We start from the raw sequence: 17,551 nt of genomic DNA on the forward strand, positions 1-17,551 counted from the left end.
TTTTCCCAGCCTTGAGAGACCCGGGTGCGGGCTGTGCGCGCTCTGCGCGCGCCCGCTCCAAAGCAGCCTCTCGGCGCGCTCTGCCCTCGGGGTCGCGGCGCCCGTCACTCTCTGGTTCTGCTGAGGCCCAGGAACCTGGCTGGGGCAGGGACTGGAGGCGCGGGACGGCGCCTGGAGGTGGGTGCGGAGCGGGAGGCCCTGTAGCCGGGTGGGCGGGCGGGCTGGGGTCGACGCCTCTGTCGGTCCAGCCGACTGACGAGGGGTCAACTCAGCGAACCAGGGCGCAGAGCCCAGCGCTCGAGCCGCCTGCTTCCTGGCCGGTGCTCCCTTCTCTCTGATACCACTCCAGGCTGTCACTGGGCAGAGGACACTTCTTCCCTTTTGCCCTCATCCTCCTCACCCTGTCTCCCTTTGTCGTCTTGGCATCTTCACTCTCCTGGTTGAACCGTTGGGTAGCTTTACCACCCCGCCTTGCCAGCGCCGAATTGTACTAGAGCCTTCAGACACCATCCATCTGGCTTTGTCATCTGTACCATCTCACCTGGTCATCTCGACTCTGTCCGTTCAGTCTACCACCTGCCTTCAGCCATCAAAATTCAGCCTAGGCCCTCATCATCATCATCTCCTCTCAGGGGACTCCTCCCTGGCACCCTGAATGTCCCCTACACCTGCCCCGCTCAGCCTCAGCCCCAGGCCTCTCCTTGGTTTTGCTCCTTTGTTGTCCCTACAGCTGTCTCCTGATTGTCTTTACAGCTGTGCTTTAGCCTCTATTCATCCTTCCACCCCATCAATACCAAACCCCAGCCCAGAATTCTCTCTGCTTCGGACCAGAAACACTCCACTCTGCCAGCTCTGTTCTGGGTCTAGCCCTCTCCTCCCACAGCCTGGCCATCTAGTGTCTCTTTCAGCTGGCCTGGTCTCCTCCAGCTTTCTGCATTCCAGAGAATTGCTCTGGCTTCAGGGGTCCCGACCCCTTCTGTTCTTCTTGCTCTCAGCCATTGGCACGCTCTCCTACTTTTCTTCCCCCAGCAGCTTCCCAGGGAGTCATGGAGCTGAACACCAAGAAGAAGCTTCACGCCCTGTCCCTGGCTGAGAAGATCCAGGTGCTGGAACTCTTAGATGAGTCTAAGATGTCCCAGTCAGAGGTGGCCCGGCGCTTCCAGGTCTCGCAGCCCCAGATCTCACGGATCTGCAAGAATAAGGAGAAGCTGTTGGCAGACTGGTGCAGTGGCACAGCCAACCACGAGCGGAAGCGGAAACGTGAATCCAAATACAGTGGGATCGATGAGGCTCTACTCTGCTGGTACCACATTGCCCGAGCCAAGGCCTGGGATGTAACGGGGCCCATGTTGCTCCACAAGGCCAAGGAACTGGCCGATATCATGGGCCAGGATTTCGTGCCTAGCATTGGCTGGCTGGTCCGCTGGAAACGTCGAAACAATGTGGGCTTTGGGGCTCGCCAGGTCCTTGTCCCTCTGTTCCCTCCTGAAGCTCCTCCTGCAGTTCTCCCATCTCAGGCCCAGCCACCTCTTTCTCTTAAAGACTTCTCACCAGAAGATGTTTTTGGCTGTGCCGAAGTACCCTTGTTGTATCGCGGGGTGCCTGGCAGAGTGTTTGAATGCGATCGGTTGCAAGTGCTGTTATGTGCCAACAGCAGAGGCACAGAAAAGCGAAGGGTATTTGTGGGTGGGCTCCAGGCTGCCCCAAGATGCTTCTTTGGGGTCAGCAGTGAGGCACTGCCTACCTCTTATCACCCTGACCTAGCCATTCCCTGGTCAGAGTGGCTGGCACAGTTTGACCAGGACATGGGACAGCAGGGCCGACAGGTCGCCTTGCTACTGGCTTCTGGAGTGGTAGAGGAATGGGCCAGTCTTCCTGGACTCCATCACGTTCGACTCCTGCCTCTCTCTGCCTCCAGCACCACTCCTTCCCTGCCTGGCTCTGTGGTTTTGGCCTTTAAGGCCCATTACCGTCACCGTCTGCTGAGCAAACTGGCTGCCATGCAGAGTGGGAAAGAGGGCACCTCCCTGGCGGAGGCCAGGGCTAGCATCACAGTTTTGGATGCTCTGCACATGGTGGCCGCAGCTTGGGCCAAGGTACCTCGCCAGCTCATTTTGAGCAGCTTTGTTCAAGAAGGGCTCGCTCCGGGCAAAACACCACTGTCCCTGGACAAAGACACTGAGATGTCACCAGTCCCTAGTGGGCTGAGCCAAGAGGAGTTTTCTCACTTTGTGGACCTGGAGGATGAGGACCCAGGGCCTAGAGTGTGCAAAGAGGAGACGGGTACTGAAGACAGTGGGAGGGAAGAAGATGGCTTTGAGCCCCTGCCCACCAAAGCCGATGCCCTGCAGGCACTGTGCACCCTGAGGAGGTGGCTTGAATGCAACAGTGCCTCTCCAGAACTCTTTGAGAAATTCTATGACTGTGAGATGGAGGTGGAGCAGCTCTGCTCTCTGTGAGGAGGCATAGCTGCCTCTTAGTCTCCCTCTTCTGTTTCCCATGGAAACGCCTCTCCAGAGGCAGACTGGCTCTTTCCTGTGGAAATAGTATGTGGAGGGTGTAGAAGGGAAGGAGGTTGGAACACAAAGTCTAAGTTCAGAGTAAAAGTTGTTCAGGCCTAGAGTTTCTACGGATGGGGCCTCAAGAGTGGGAAGCTGGGCTGTGTAGCTTCTAGGCCCTGGAGAAACTTCTAGAGCTTTGTGGAGAGTTAGTCTAAATAGAGTAGAACCTAGAAAGGTGGACCGACGATGGACAGACTTCATTTTTTTGTTTTTTGTTTTTTCCTTTGAGACAGGGTTTCTCTGTGTAGCCCTGGCTGTCCTGGAACTCACTTTGTAGACCAGGCTGGCCTCGAACTCAGAAACCCGCCTGCCTCTGCCTCCCAAGTGCTGGGATTAAAGGCGTGCACCACCACCGCACAGCATGGACAGACTTCCTAACAGTGGCCCCAATCCTTGAATTTTTGTGTCAAAACCAATTCTGCTTCAGGAAATAAAGTTTTAGCCACAAAGGAGTTTCTTTCTTTCTTTCTTTCTTTCTTTCTTTCTTTCTTTCTTTCTTTCTTTCTTTCTTTCTTTCTTTCTTTCTCTTTCTTTCTGGAATGTGATCTTGTATAGCCTGGGTTGGCCTTGAACTTGCGCTATGACTGAAGATGATTTTGCACGTTTAAATCTGCTTGCCTTCCCCTCTAGGGCCAGGATTATGGGGGTTTCTGTGATGCTCTGGATTAAATTTAACCTAGGGCTTTGAGCAGACTGAGCTAGTACTATGTCTACTGAGTTGCCCCCCACCTCCTCAAAGCATGGTTTACATGAGAGAAGGGTGAAGTCTTTCTATCAGGAAGAACCCTTCACACACAGACCGTACTTACAAGAAGAAAACTTGAAGACAGGTCTCAGAATGACCCAGACCTTTGCAGTTCTCACCACTTCAGCATCAGACTGTGAGGTGTAGTGGCCAGCAGCAGGGCAGGACAGGGCAATGAGCTCTGGACTAGTGGTTCATTCACTACACTTTTCATCCATTTATTCATTTCACCACAGTTCCTTTTATCATGATATCCTATGTGGCAAGATTGCAAAGGTGACATCCCTGCAAAGCAGGACCAGAAAGCGATGACAGGCAAGTGCAGAGTGCTTTGGCCCTACAAAGCCCAGTGAAACCCAGTAGAGGTGAGCTGGGTTTGCTGTTGTTTGTATGGTGATAGTGTTTCTGGTTTTGAGACAGGATCTCACTATGTAGAGCAGGCTGGCCTTAAATTCTCAGAGCTCCACCTGCTTCTACCTTCTTTCTGAGTGTTGGGATTAAAGGTGTGTGCCATTGGGACTGGAGAGATGGCTCAGTGGTTAAGAGCACTGACTGTTCTTCCAGAGGTCCTCAGTTCAAATCCCAGCAACCACATGGTGGCTCACAACCATCTGTAATGAGATCTGATGCCCTCTTCTGGTGTGTCTGAGGACAGCTACAGTGTACTTACATATAATAAATAAATTAAAAAAAAAAAAAGGTGTATGCCACCATGCCCAACCTTGGTTTTCTTTTTAATTTTAATTTATTATTTATGTGGGGTGGGGGAAGCACACACGTGCACACTTGCTACCATGCACAAATGTAGGTCAGAAGACAGCTTTGTGGACTTGGCTCTCTCCTTTCTCCTCTATGTGGGTTCTGGGAATCAAACTCAGGTCTCCAGGTCTTTGTGGTAAGTGCTTTTACCTGCTGAGCTGTCTCACCACCCTGTGGTGAGTTTTGATATTGGAGCCCTGAATAGAGAGAAAAGTGGAAAGGATAGCAAACCAAAGGATAATAAGCTTGGGCCAACTGGGGGTGAGGGAGTGTTGTGTCCGGCCAGCAGATCACAGCCTGGGTTCTAGCCTGGAAAGGCATTTTGGAAACCTGGAAGAGAAGAGGGGCTAGGCGGCGAGAGAAGGGAATGAAGCTAAGACAAGATTCTGATCAAAGCTCAATTTTACTATTTCCAGACACTCAGTTATAAAGGAAGGGGGAGGGAACCCGATTTCCCGCCAAACAATCTCGGGGTCCAGTAGCAGGACGAACACGTGTGTGCCTCCAAGCAGCAAAGGCAGGGTCCAGCAGTAGCCGTGGCAGGACGAATGAGCAGGAAGCTCCACCCTTGAGCAAGCAGGTTCAAGCAGATGGGGGAAGGGAGACCACATATCCTCCCATTAGTTAACAAAAAAAAATAAAAAAAGAAAAGGCTGGCCTGAGGCAGAAAAATTATCTATGTGCAATAGTTCTGTCTGAGTTCTTAGGGCTAAAGAAAAAACCTGTTTCTGTGGGATTCCCTAACTTTTCTAATGGTAAACTGTATCTGGCTAAGACTGTCCTTATTATCTTAGTAAACCACTAACAACAGAATAGTACTGGGCTGTAGGCTCTGACTTTATAATGTTAATTAGTGCTGAATAGGTAACTACCTGGTTGCATTTTAAGTAGGGCGTTGGAACCCTGGCTAAGTTTGACAGAACAAATTTAGAATAACACTGAGCTGATATTACTCCGCAATTTTGGATGACAGGCAGGGAAACAGGGAGAAGGGGTAAGACCAGCTCTTTAGTACAAGGCCAGTTGGCTTTTTTATTTGGGTGGGAGGCAGTGAAGGACTTGCCCTTTCGACAGTACGGTCTCCAACCTCTCTCCCCCCTATTAATTAAGTTTAAATAGGCAACGCTTAATTGAGGTGATCAAATGATTTTCTCATCCGTAGATGAGTGGGCCTTTAACCTTGACTTGGGTGGACATTGACCCGATTCCTCCCGTGTGTGTTATAACAACCCACATCTGTGGCTCTTGGTATCTTTTGGGGAGGGGAGGCAGAGCCTTAGGTATTTTTGGTTTTTAGCTGGAATCAGATACCAACCTCTTTCAAATCAGGTATGTCGCACAGGGAACTCAGAAACGGTCAAGCTGGACCTTCCCCCGCAGTAATCTCCTGCGCCAAGCGGTACCCATACTGTATTCGTCTGATCACGAATCAGTAGCGCAGGTCTGAGTCCTGCGTGGTCTCTAGTGGAGACTTGTCAACCTCAGATTTAGCAAGGCCTAGACAAGAATTATGTCAGTATTAACACCACGAATTGTGGTTAAAATAGGAGCTGGAAGTCTTTCCTCCTCATCCCTGTTATTCCCAATAGCCTGAAGAACTAAGGACACCTTGCAGTAACAGCAAGGGTGAAAAGCCAGAGGCCAGCTATGGGACTAAGCCCGTCTATCAAAATAAGAACTAATCTCTGTAAATATTTGAAATTTCTACTTCTCTGGCTCTCTTGGTAAATCTAAATTCTATCTCAGACTGAAAGCCACGTGCTGGAATGTCCTTGGAAGGAAGATAATAGTCCACCTGTGTGCTCTTGGGGGAGGGGTAGGCACGCCTGCAGGTCCGGCTGGAGAACGTACTTGAAAAAAAGAGATCTAGACAATGAGAGAGTAGCAATGCAAATTTTCTTTTTGGAGAAGTCAAGGTACTTTATTCAGTTGCAAATTTTAAAGCTAAGGCTAGTCTCCGGCCTCCTGTGGGGGAGCCGGCTCAGAGAGTAGCAGGAAAACAGCTTTTTTTAGGAGCTTCAGTTTCCAGCTGAATTTTAAGCAAAAGAGGAATTTTAGTCCTCAAGGTGATACTTATAAGAAGATTTGGAATGTGTGTTCATCTGACTAATTAATTTTTCTGGTAGCCACACCACCGTGCTCTATCTTTATCTCTTGAAAAAACACAAACCGAGCCCCTTCCCCAGATTAGAACCGGATCCTTACCCTTCCATTCGTAGTTAGGGGGTCTTTTTAATTTATTAATCGATAAGAATTAGAAGTAACTGGATGCCAGTGGCCATCTGTTGCAGACTGACCTTTAATATCAGTTTGCAAAAAGTTTAGGACAAATAAGGTGAAGGCAAGATGAGCCTTTGGTGACCTTGGGGGATATGTTCTGAATTAACTTTGCTAGGTAATTTAGAATATAGGAATCTCTAATAATTGAACTGAATATTAGACCAGTCTAAGATTGAGTTAGAATGGCTGGTCACACTGAAGAAAAGTGAAAAATCATTATGGCTCTATTAAATGATTAATTTTACTAAGTCTGAATATACAGTCTCTGATGTACTATTGCCATAAAGTTAAAAGGCTAGAAGCTAGTCTAAACTGGAAAAATGACAAGCAAGGATGGATCTAAAACATGAATTTAATCTTTTAGTCCTTTTAATCAGGACACTGTGTTAACTTACCTGTCAGCTCAGCACACGAATTACTAATATGCTTCTGCAGCGTTCTGTGGAGAGAACCTGTTTTTCCCTTTCTTAATAAGGTAGCTGTTTTAGGATCAATCTATAAGCCAATAAGTAGACCCTTTTAAAATACTAAAAAGCATTTATTAAATTTGACATTTTAATTTCAAATTTTGAAAATAAAGGTATGTTTTAAATAGTGTGCATGGAAATGCACTAAATAGTATATATGGGGATACAATTTCTCTCTTTTATCTTTTAAGAGGTTAAAGTTTAAAATTTTACAATATTTAACCTTTTTTTGTTTTGTTTTGTTTTGTTTTTGGTTTTTGAGACAGGGTTTCTCTGTGTAGCCCTGGCTGTCCTGGAACTCACTTTGTAGACCAGGCTGGCCTCGAACTCAGAAATCCACCTGCCTCTGCCTCCCGAGTGCTGGGATTAAAGGCGTGCGCCACCACGCCCGGCCTTATTTAACCTTTTGAATTAATAACTTTTTGGACAAAACATTTTAAATATTTGGCTGTAAAGGGGGTAGTGACTAATTGCACTTTCAATTATTTTTTTAAGGAACGGTTGTAACTAGAAAGCTTGAAAAGTTATTAAGAGTCACACGTGCATAATTTATTTATTTATTAACTAGAAATATGTATAAGCAATTGTAAATTTGAGAATTAATAGTATTTGAGGGACGAACAATTTTAAGTAATTATGAGCTCAGAGATATAGCATTGACTATTAATATATAAATTAAGGTTTGATTGTTCAGCATTTTAAAACACCATTTACAGCACACAACCAGATTATTTGTGCTGGGAACAGGGGCAACTGTGTGTCTTAAGACTCCGCCCCACAGCAGCTAGTTGGGCCCACGTGGGCCAATGATCGGCTGGGAGGATGAGAAAAATGACTTTACAATAATGTTTTTTCTGGCCAAAGAATTGTCTTGGGCACAACTAATTTTTAGTTACCAATTAACAACAATTATAAAAGCCTTTTTTATTTTTTGTAAAACCTTTTGTAGTAAACTAAAACACTAAATAATAAAAGGATACTGTCTCTGAATCTTTTGGGTGAGAGCAAGGATTTAAGGTAAACTTCCCTTGAGAAGCATTAGTTAATAAAATACTTTCCACTTAGGAAACAATATATACTGAAAGATTAAAACTTTTGGCTTCTTGTAAAGAAGCAGAAACAATAAACATTTTTCTTACATAATGTAAAGCTATTTTAGCCATACCTAGAGGCAAAATTTTCTAGTGATTACCAGTTTACTAGAAGCAAAAATCTTTGAATTTAAGCATTATATTAAACATCTGAATAGATCTGGAACACTGTTAAAAAGAAATTTTCTTGAACACAGCGAAAAACTTTTTTAGGCATTGTTTGCAAAACAAAAGAAAGTCCACAAGCCCCTCTGGGGCTGCCCAGAGCCCTGTATTGACTCAAAGGTAAAATACTTTTTAACCTGAGCATCAATCTTAAATTTGTAATCAAACTGTAAGCTGCAGTCAATGGAACAATGGCAGTTTTAACCATAATTTTTAAGTTTTTTGTGCAAGGTTAGGATAATACCTATAACTTTGGGAAAGCAAAACCTAAGTTTAAAACAATTTATCACCTTTAAAATCAATATTAGAAGCATTACTATTATATTACGAAGTTTGGATGTCAATTAATACCAATGAATACCTATTAAAGCAAGCTTTAATGCTTTAATAAAGAGGCATTGCTTTGTATCTTATCTTAAATTTTACTATTTAGGATAGGAACCACATTAATCATTATCTAAACTAGAAATATCTTTAGAGACCCAGCCTCTAGGGCTGCCTTAGGCCACGTGTCGGAAGGACTCTAAACTTGAGTTATCAAATTTAACATTAACCATCTGTAGCAATGTAACATTATTAATCTTAACCAACAATTTATGAGCTGAATGCGAAAACATGCAGAGCACATTTTCAATAAAAAAGGAACCAAATGAAGCAGTTAATTTTAGACCAATCAGAGAATATTAATTTTTGTAGCTACAATCATAGAATAAAAAAGCACTTTACCATTTTCAAACACATTAATCATGAACCATTTATCAGATTCGAAACTAAGAGGCTGTGCACTCGCTGCTTTTTCTTAAAACGAACATTTTTCCCATCAGGGTCCCTCCTGCCACGTGTCTGGTTTTTGGCTGAAACACGTGGCAGCTCTTGGCTTTGCAGATAAAGTTTTTTATACCATCTTTATTATCCAACATAAAACATAGAACATTCATTCATACAGACTGGACACGAACATACATGAATTGAACACGAGAACAGATTGGTGCACCAGACATAAACAAGACACAAAATGGGGGCAGAGTACTCTTGCTATTTGGGACAATTTCCTCCCTCATGATGCAGTTTTTATAACTGCGGCAATCCGCCTGATTATTAATTTCCTTTTAATAAACCCTTTCCTTTCTCACACCTAACAATGTAGCTTTTTTGAGCCACGGCCTACCGCCTGTGCCTAGCTCCTCTTAAGCTTCACTGCTGAACCTAAGTGAACCAGCGCTTGGGCTTAATCTGTCTCAGCTTAGCCCATACCTTCTCCGGTATGAATTTCCTTTATCCTTTAATTATTCCATGGAGCTCCAAACCAGCAGTGTCTCTTCCAAAAATCCTTTGCCGTTTCTCAGTCCCGCGTTGGTTCGCCAAATGTTGTGTCCGGCCAGCAGATCACAGCCTGGGTTCTAGCCTGGAAAGGCATTTTGGAAACCTAGAAGAGAAGAGGGGCTAGGCGGCGAGAGAAGGGAATGAAGCTAAGACAAGATTCTGATCAAAGCTCAATTTTACTATTTCCAGACACTCAGTTATAAAGGAAGGGGGAGGGAACCCGATTTCCCGCCAAACAATCTTGGGGTCCAGTAGCAGGACGAACACGTGTGTGCCTCCAAGCAGCAAAGGCAGGGTCCAGCAGTAGGCGTGGCAGGACGAATGAGCAGGAAGCTCCACCCTTGAGCAAGCAGGTTCAAGCAGATAGGGGAAGGGAGACCACAAGGGAGCCCCCCTGAGTGTGGCATATGTGGAGGTGAGATGTTCTGAGACCCCCCAGTAAATTGGACAGCTAGTAACCCTGTGCTAGCAGTGGTTAGCTGTAGGTGTTTGCAGTATGGGTATATTACACACACTGTATGGAACACTTAACTGAGAGCCATTTGAGGTCTAGTATTTTGACCTATGACCAGGTCATTCATTACACCGGAAACTTGTTTATATTGGCAGATACCCTGTAGCTCTTGTCTGTTTCATGTCCAGTGTATCTGTCATGGTGGCACTCGGAGCTGAACTGTGTTCTCCCAGTGAGTGGAGAGAGAAGTCTCAGAGGACAGATGTTAGTGTGCCTCGTAGGAGAATAAGGTGCAGATCAGTTACTCACTCATTCCGTTGGCAATGAAACAGACACCACTAAATTCTTTTGCTTTTGTCTTCTATCTTTTTTTTTTTTTTTTTTTTAAGATTTGGAAGGTTTTAGAAATCTGCCCGCCTCTCCCTCCCAAGTGCTGGGCTTAAAGGCGTGCACCACTGCCTGGCACAACAAAAGCTCTTAACAAGGAACTGTCTCTAGCACAGCTCCCCATGTCTCTGTAGGAGTGCTGGCTCACAGATCCACACCAGCACATCAGGATTTCTCTGTGGGTTCCAGGGATGGAGTTAGGGCTGTACAGCAGTGTTCTTACCATTGGGTCCTCTCCACAGCTCGTCTTTTGCCTTTTGTACTACAGCCATTCTAATAGAGGTGACATAATGTAACATCGCAGTTTTCATCTCATGTCTCTTAATAACGCTCAAAGTCATTTAACGAGCCGGGGCCTAGCAAACACAGGAGTGGATGTTCACAGTCAGCTATTGGATGTATCACAGGGCTCCCAATGGAGAAGCTAGAGAAAGTACCCAAGGAGCTAAAGGGATCTGCAACCCTATTGTTGGAACAACATGATGTACTAACCAGAACCCCGGAGCTCTTGTCTCTAGCTGCATATGTATCGAAAGATGGTCTAATTCGTCCGCTCCCGAGGCTGAGCAGGGCGGGGCTGAGTAAATGCCGGCTTACCATCTCTACCATCATCCGGTTTGGTCATCCAACAAGAAGAAATGAATATGAAATTCCAGCAATAAGAAATGAACGAAGATTGGAGCTGAAGACCTTAAGTGCTTGCTTTTTGCCCGCTGACCAGATAACATTAGAACTATCTGCATTATCTATGCAGCATGGGGTTTTTATTATTTTTACCTAAAGATGTCTCTTTTTGGTAATGACAAACGTGTTTTTTAAGAAAAAAAAAAAAAAAAGGCCTGGTTTTTCTCAATACACCTTTAACGGTTTTTAAATTGTTTCATATCTGGTCAAGTTGAGATTTTTAAGAACTTCATTTTTAATTTGTAATAAAGTTTACAACTTGATTTTTTCAAAAAAGTCAACAAACTGCAAGCACCTGTTAATAAAGGTCTTAAATAATAATAAAAAAAAAAAAAAAAAAAAAAAGAAAGATGGTCTAGTTGGCCATAAATGGAAAGAGAGGCCCATTGGACTTGCAAACTTTATATGCCCCAATATAGGGGAATGCCAGGGCCAAAAGAATGGGAATGGGTGGGTAGGGAAGTGGGGGGCGCTATGGGGGACTTTTGGGATAACATTGGAAATGTAATTGAGGAAAATATGTAATAAAAATATTAAAAATTAAAAAAAAAGTCATTTAACATTCCTGCGTCTTTGTGTTTAACCCACCTTAGCCTTCAACTTTTGTCTGCCTACAGTACCCAGAAGGGTGGATTACAGATGTGTACCCAGAAGGGTGGGTTACAGATGTGTACCCAAAAGGGTGGGTTACAGATGTGTACCCAGAATGGTGGATTACAGATGTGTACCCAGAAGGGTGGGTTACAGATGTGTACCCAGAAGGGTGGGTTACAGATGTGTACCCAGAAGGGTGGGTTACAGATGTGTACCCAGAAGGGTGGGTTACAGATGTGTACCCAGAAGGGTGGGTTACAGATGTGTACCCAGAATGGTGGATTACAGATGTGTACCCAGAAGGGTGGGTTACAGATGTGTACCCAGAAGGGTGGGTTACAGATGTGTACCCAGAAGGGTGGGTTACAGATGTGTACCCAGAAGGGTGGGTTACAGATGTGTACCCAGAAGGGTGGATTACAGATGTGTACCCAGAAGGGTGGGTTACAGATGTGTACCCAGAAGGGTGGATTACAGATGTGTACCCAGAATGGTGGATTACAGATGTGTACCCAGAAGGGTGGGTTACAGATGTGTACCCAGAAGGGTGGGTTACAGATGTGTACCCAGAAGGGTGGGTTACTGATGTGTACCCAGAAGGGTGAATTACAGATGTGTACCCAGAAGGGTGGGTTACAGATGTGTACCCAGAAGGGTGGATTACAGATGTGTATCCAGAAAGGTGGATTACAGATGTGTACCCAGAAGGGTGGGTTACAGATGTGTACCCAGAAGGGTGGGTTACAGATGTGTACCCAGAAGGGTGGGTTACAGATGTGTATCCAGAAAGGTGGGTTACAGATGTGTACCCAGAAGGGTGGGTTACAGATGTATCCAGAAGGGTGGATTACAGATGTGTATCCAGAAAGGTGGATTACAGATGTGTACCCAGAAGGGTGGGTTACAGATGTGTACCCAGAAGGGTGGGTTACAGATGTGTACCCAAAAGGGTGGGTTACAGATGTGTACCCAGAATGGTGGATTACAGATGTGTACCCAGAAGGGTGGGTTACAGATGTGTACCCAGAAGGGTGGGTTACAGATGTGTACCCAGAAGGGTGGGTTACAGATGTGTACCCAGAAGGGTGGGTTACAGATGTGTACCCAGAAGGGTGGGTTACAGATGTGTACCCAGAATGGTGGATTACAGATGTGTACCCAGAAGGGTGGGTTACAGATGTGTACCCAGAAGGGTGGGTTACAGATGTATCCAGAAGGGTGGATTACAGATGTGTATCCAGAAAGGTGGATTACAGATGTGTACCCAGAAGGGTGGGTTACAGATGTGTACCCAGAAGGGTGGGTTACAGATGTGTACCCAGAAGGGTGAATTACAGATGTGTACCCAGAAGGGTGGGTTACAGATGTGTACCCAGAAGGGTGGGTTACAGATGTGTATCCAGAAGGGTGGGTTACAGATGTGTACCCAGAAGGGTGGGTTACAGATGTGTATCCAGAAAGGTGGATTACAGATGTGTACCCAGAAGGGTGGGTTACAGATGTGTACCCAGAAGGGTGGGTTACAGATGTGTACCCAGAAGGGTGGGTTACAGATGTATCCAGAAGGGTGGATTACAGATGTGTATTTAGAAAGGTGGATTACAGATGTGTACCCAGAAGGGTGGGTTACAGATGTGTACCCAGAAGGGTGGGTTACAGATGTGTACCCAGAAGGGTGGATTACAGATGTGTACCCAGAAGGATGGGTTACAGATGTGTACCCAGAAGGGTGGGTTACAGATGTGTACCCAGAAGGGTGGGTTACAGATGTGTATCCAGAATGGTGGATTACAGATGTGTACCCAGAAGGATGGGTTACAGATGTATCCAGAAGGGTGGATTACAGATGTGTATCCAGAAAGGTGGATTACAGATGTGTACCCAGAAGGGTGGGTTACAGATGTGTACCCAGAAGGGTGGGTTACAGATGTGTACCCAGAATGGTGGATTACAGATGTGTATCCAGAAAGGTGGATTACAGATGTGTACCCACAAGGGTGGGTTACAGATGTGTACCCAGAAGGGTGGGTTACAGATGTGTATCCAGAAGGGTGGGTTACAGATGTGTATCCAGAAGGGTGGATTACAGATGTGTACCCAGAAAGGTGGATTACAGATGTGTACCCAGAAGGGTGGGTTACAGATGTGTATCCAGAAGGGTGGGTTACAGATGTGTACCCAGAAGGGTGGAATACAGATGTGTACCCAGAAGGGTGGGTTAGAGATGTGTACCCAGAAGGGTAGATTACAGATGTGTACCCAGAAAGGTGGATTACAGATGTGTATCCAGAAGGGTGGGTTACAGATGTGTACCCAGAAGGGTGGGTTACAGATGTGTACCCAGAAGGGTGGATTACAGATGTGTACCCAGAAGGGTGGGTTACAGATGTGTACCCAGAAGGGTGGGTTACAGATGTGTACCCAGAAGGGTGGATTACAGATGTGTACCCAGAAGGATGGGTTACAGATGTGTACCCAGAAGGGTGGGTTACAGATGTGTACCCAGAAGGGTGGATTACAGATGTGTACCCAGAAGGGTGGGTTACAGATGTGTACCCAGAAGAGTGGGTTACAGATGTGTACCCAGAAGGGTGGGTTACTGATGTGTACCCAGAAGGGTGGGTTACTGATGTGTACCCAGAAGGGTGGATTACAGATGTGTACCCAGAAGGGTGGGTTACAGATGTGTACCCAGAAGGGTGGATTACAGATGTGTACCCAGAAAGGTGGATTACAGATGTGTACCCAGAAGGGTGGATTACAGATGTGTACCCAGAAGGGTGGGTTACAGATGTGTATCCAGAAGGGTGATTACAGATGTGTACCCAGAAGGGTGGGTTACAGATGTGTACCCAGAAGGGTGGGTTACAGATGTGTACCCAGAAGGGTGGATTACAGATGTGTACCCAGAAGGGTGGATTACAGATGTGTACCCAGAAGGGTGGGTTACAGATGTGTACCCAGAAGGGTGGGTTACAGATGTGTACCCAGAAGGGTGGATTACAGATGTGTACCCAGAAGGGTGGATTACAGATGTGTACCCAGATGGTGTACCCAGAAGGGTGGGTTACAGATGTGTACCCAGAAGGGTGGGTTGCAGATGTGTACCCAGAAGGGTGGGTTACAGATGTGTACCCAGAAGGGTGGGTTACAGATGTGTACCCAGAAGGGTGGGTTACAGATGTGTACCCAGAAGGGTGGGTTGCAGATGTGTACCCAGAAGGGTGGGTTACAGATGTGTACCCAGAAGGGGTGGGTTACAGATGTGTACCCAGAAGGGTGGGTTGCAGATGTGTATCCAGAAGGGTGGATTACAGATGTGTACCCAGAAGGGTGGGTTGCAGATGTGTATCCAGAAGGGTGGGTTACAGATGTGTACCCAGAAGGGTGGATTACAGATGTGTACCCAGAAGGGTGGGTTGCAGATGTGTACCCAGAAGGGTGGATTACAGATGTGTACCCAGAAGGGTGGATTACAGATGTGTACCCAGAAGGGTGGGTTGCAGATGTTGTACCCAGAAGGGTGGATTACAGATGTGTATCCAGAAGGGTGGGTTACAGATGTGTATCCAGAAGGGTGGGTTACAGATGTGTATCCAGAAGGGTGATTACAGATGTGTATCCAGAAAGGTGGGTTACAGATGTGTATCCAGAAGGGTGGGTTACAGATGTGTATCCAGAAGGGTGGGTTGCAGATGTGTATCCAGAAGGGTGGATTACAGATGTGTACCCAGAAGGGTGGGTTGCAGATGTGTATCCAGAAGGGTGGGTTACAGATGTGTACCCAGAAGGGTGGGTTACAGATGTGTACCCAGAAGGGTGGGTTGCAGATGTGTACCCAGAAGGGTGGGTTGCAGATGTGTAACCAGAAGGGTGGGTTGCAGATGTGTACCCAGAAGGGTGGGTTGCAGATGTGTATCCAGAAGGGTGGGTTACAGATGTGTACCCAGAAGGGTGGGTTGCAGATGTGTAACCAGAAGGGTGGGTTGCAGATGTGTACCCAGAAGGGTGGGTTACAGATGTGTATCCAGAAGGGTGGATTACAGATGTGTACCCAGAAGGGTGGGTTGCAGATGTGTAACCAGAAGGGTGGGTTGCAGATGTGTATCCAGAAGGGTGGGTTACAGATGTGTATCCAGAAGGGTGGGTTACAGATGTGTATCCAGAAGGGTGGATTACAGATGTGTACCCAGAAAGGTGGATTACAGATGTGTACCAGAAGGGTGGGTTACAGATGTGTATCCAGAAGGGTGGGTTACAGATGTGTACCCAGAAGGGTGGGTTACAGATGTGTACCCAGAAGGGTGGGTTACAGATGTGTATCCAGAAGGGTGGGTTACAGATGTGTATCCAGAAGGGTGGATTACAGATGTATCCAGAAGGGTGGGTTACAGATGTGTATCCAGAAGGGTGGATTACAGATGTGTACCCAGAAGGGTGGGTTGCAGATGTGTATCCAGAAGGGTGGATTACAGATGTGTACCCAGAAGGGTGGGTTGCAGATGTGTATCCAGAAGGGTGGATTACAGATGTGTACCCAGAAGGGTGGATTACAGATGTGTACCCAGAAGGGTGGATTACAGATGTGTATAGGCTTGCCCAGCTCTTTGGTTGGTTGGTTGGTTGGTTGGTTGGTTGGTTTAGTGCTTGTTATTTTGAGGCAGTCTCATCATGTACCTCTGCTGACCTAGGACTCACTGTGTAAACCAGGCTGGCCTTGACTCACACAGATCTGCCCTTGCCTCCAACTGGGATTAAAGGCACACAACACCTGGCCCGGCCCCTTGTCCGCTCTTGCTGGCTATCTGTATCTTTTTCATGGAAGATGTCTACTCAGAGCTGGTGTAACACTGTCTCAACAAGAAAGGAGAGAGGGGCTATGTTTAGGTATTCTGCTCATTTCATCATGGGTATTGGGGAATTCTTCACCTTTCCAACTTAGACCCGTGGAACACTCAGTGGCTCATCTCTAGAAAAATGTGTAATTGTTTTTTCTGAACAGAAGGGAGCACATAAAGATGATGCAATATGCCAGGCAGTGGTGGCACACACCTTTCACCCCAGCACTCGGGAGGCAGAGGCAGGCAAATTTCTGAGTTCGAGGCCAGCCTGGTCTACAGAGTGACTTCCAGGACAGCCAGGGCTACACAGAGAAACCACATCTCAAGAAAAACAAGGAGGAGGAGGCAGAGGAGGAGGCTGGGAGGCTGGAGAGATGGCTCAGCAGGTAAGAGTACTGACTGTTCTTCCAGAGGTCCTGAGTTCAAATCCCAGCAACCACATGGTGGCTCACAACCATCTGTAATGGGATCTGATGCCCTTTTCTGGTGTGTCTGAAGAGAGCCAACAGTGTTCTCACATTCATAAAATAAATAAATCTTAAAAAACAAGAAAGGGAGAAGAAGAAGAAGGAGGAGGAAGAAAAGAAGAGAAGAAGAAGAAGAAGAAGAAGAAGAAGAAGAAGAAGAAGAAGAAGAAGAAGAAGAAGAAGAAGAAAGAGGAGAAAGAGGAGGAAGAAGAAGAAGAAGAAGAAGGAGAAGGAGGAGGAGGAGGAGGAGGAGGAGGAGGGAGGAGAGGAGAAGGAGAAGGAGAAGAAGAAGAAGAAGAAGAAGAAGAAGAAGAAGAAGAAGAAGAAGAAGAAGAAGAAGAAAGAGGAGAAAGAGGAGGAGGAAGAAGAAGAAGAAGAAGAAGAAGAAGAAGAAGAAGAAGAAGAAGAAGAAGAGAAGAAGAAGAAAGAGGAGAAAGAGGAGGAAGAAGAAGAAGAAGAAAGAAGAAGAAGAAGAAGAAGAAGAAGAAGAAGAAGAGAAAGAGGAGAAAGAGGAGGAAGAAGAAGAAGAAGAAGAAGAAGAAGAAGAAGAAGAAGAAGAAGAAGAAGAAGAAGAAGAAAGAGGAGAAAGAGGAAGGAAGAAGAAGAAGAAGAAGAAGGAGAAGGAGGAGGAGGAGGAGGAGGAGGAGGAGGAGGAGAAGGAGAAGGGAAGGAGAAGAAGAAGAAGAAGAAGAAGAAGAAGAAGAAGAAGAAGAAGAAGAAGAAGAAGAAGAAG

General features: G+C 46.0%; 1 protein-coding gene across 2 annotated transcripts; it reads left to right on the forward strand.

The window, feature by feature from the left end:
* The first annotated feature begins 13 nt into the window (after positions 1 to 13).
* On the forward strand, positions 14 to 3,272 carry Tigd3 (tigger transposable element derived 3). 2 transcript variants are annotated; one of them, XM_021152614.3, is made up of 2 exons: positions 14 to 177; positions 1,030 to 3,272. In XM_021152614.3, the coding sequence occupies exon 2, from the start codon at positions 1,047 to 1,049 to the stop codon at positions 2,457 to 2,459; it is 1,413 nt and encodes a 470-aa protein (XP_021008273.1). In that variant the 5' UTR covers positions 14 to 177; positions 1,030 to 1,046; the 3' UTR covers positions 2,460 to 3,272. The 2 variants fall into 2 exon arrangements, with proteins under 2 accessions (XP_021008273.1, XP_021008272.1); XM_021152613.3 differs by having other exon boundaries at positions 1,033 to 3,272.
* The last annotated feature ends 14,279 nt before the right edge of the window (positions 3,273 to 17,551 follow it).

This window comes from Mus caroli, unplaced genomic scaffold (assembly GCF_978045245.1).
Source record: "Mus caroli unplaced genomic scaffold, Mus_caroli_1 scaffold_20, whole genome shotgun sequence".
NCBI lineage: Eukaryota > Metazoa > Chordata > Mammalia > Rodentia > Muridae > Mus > Mus caroli.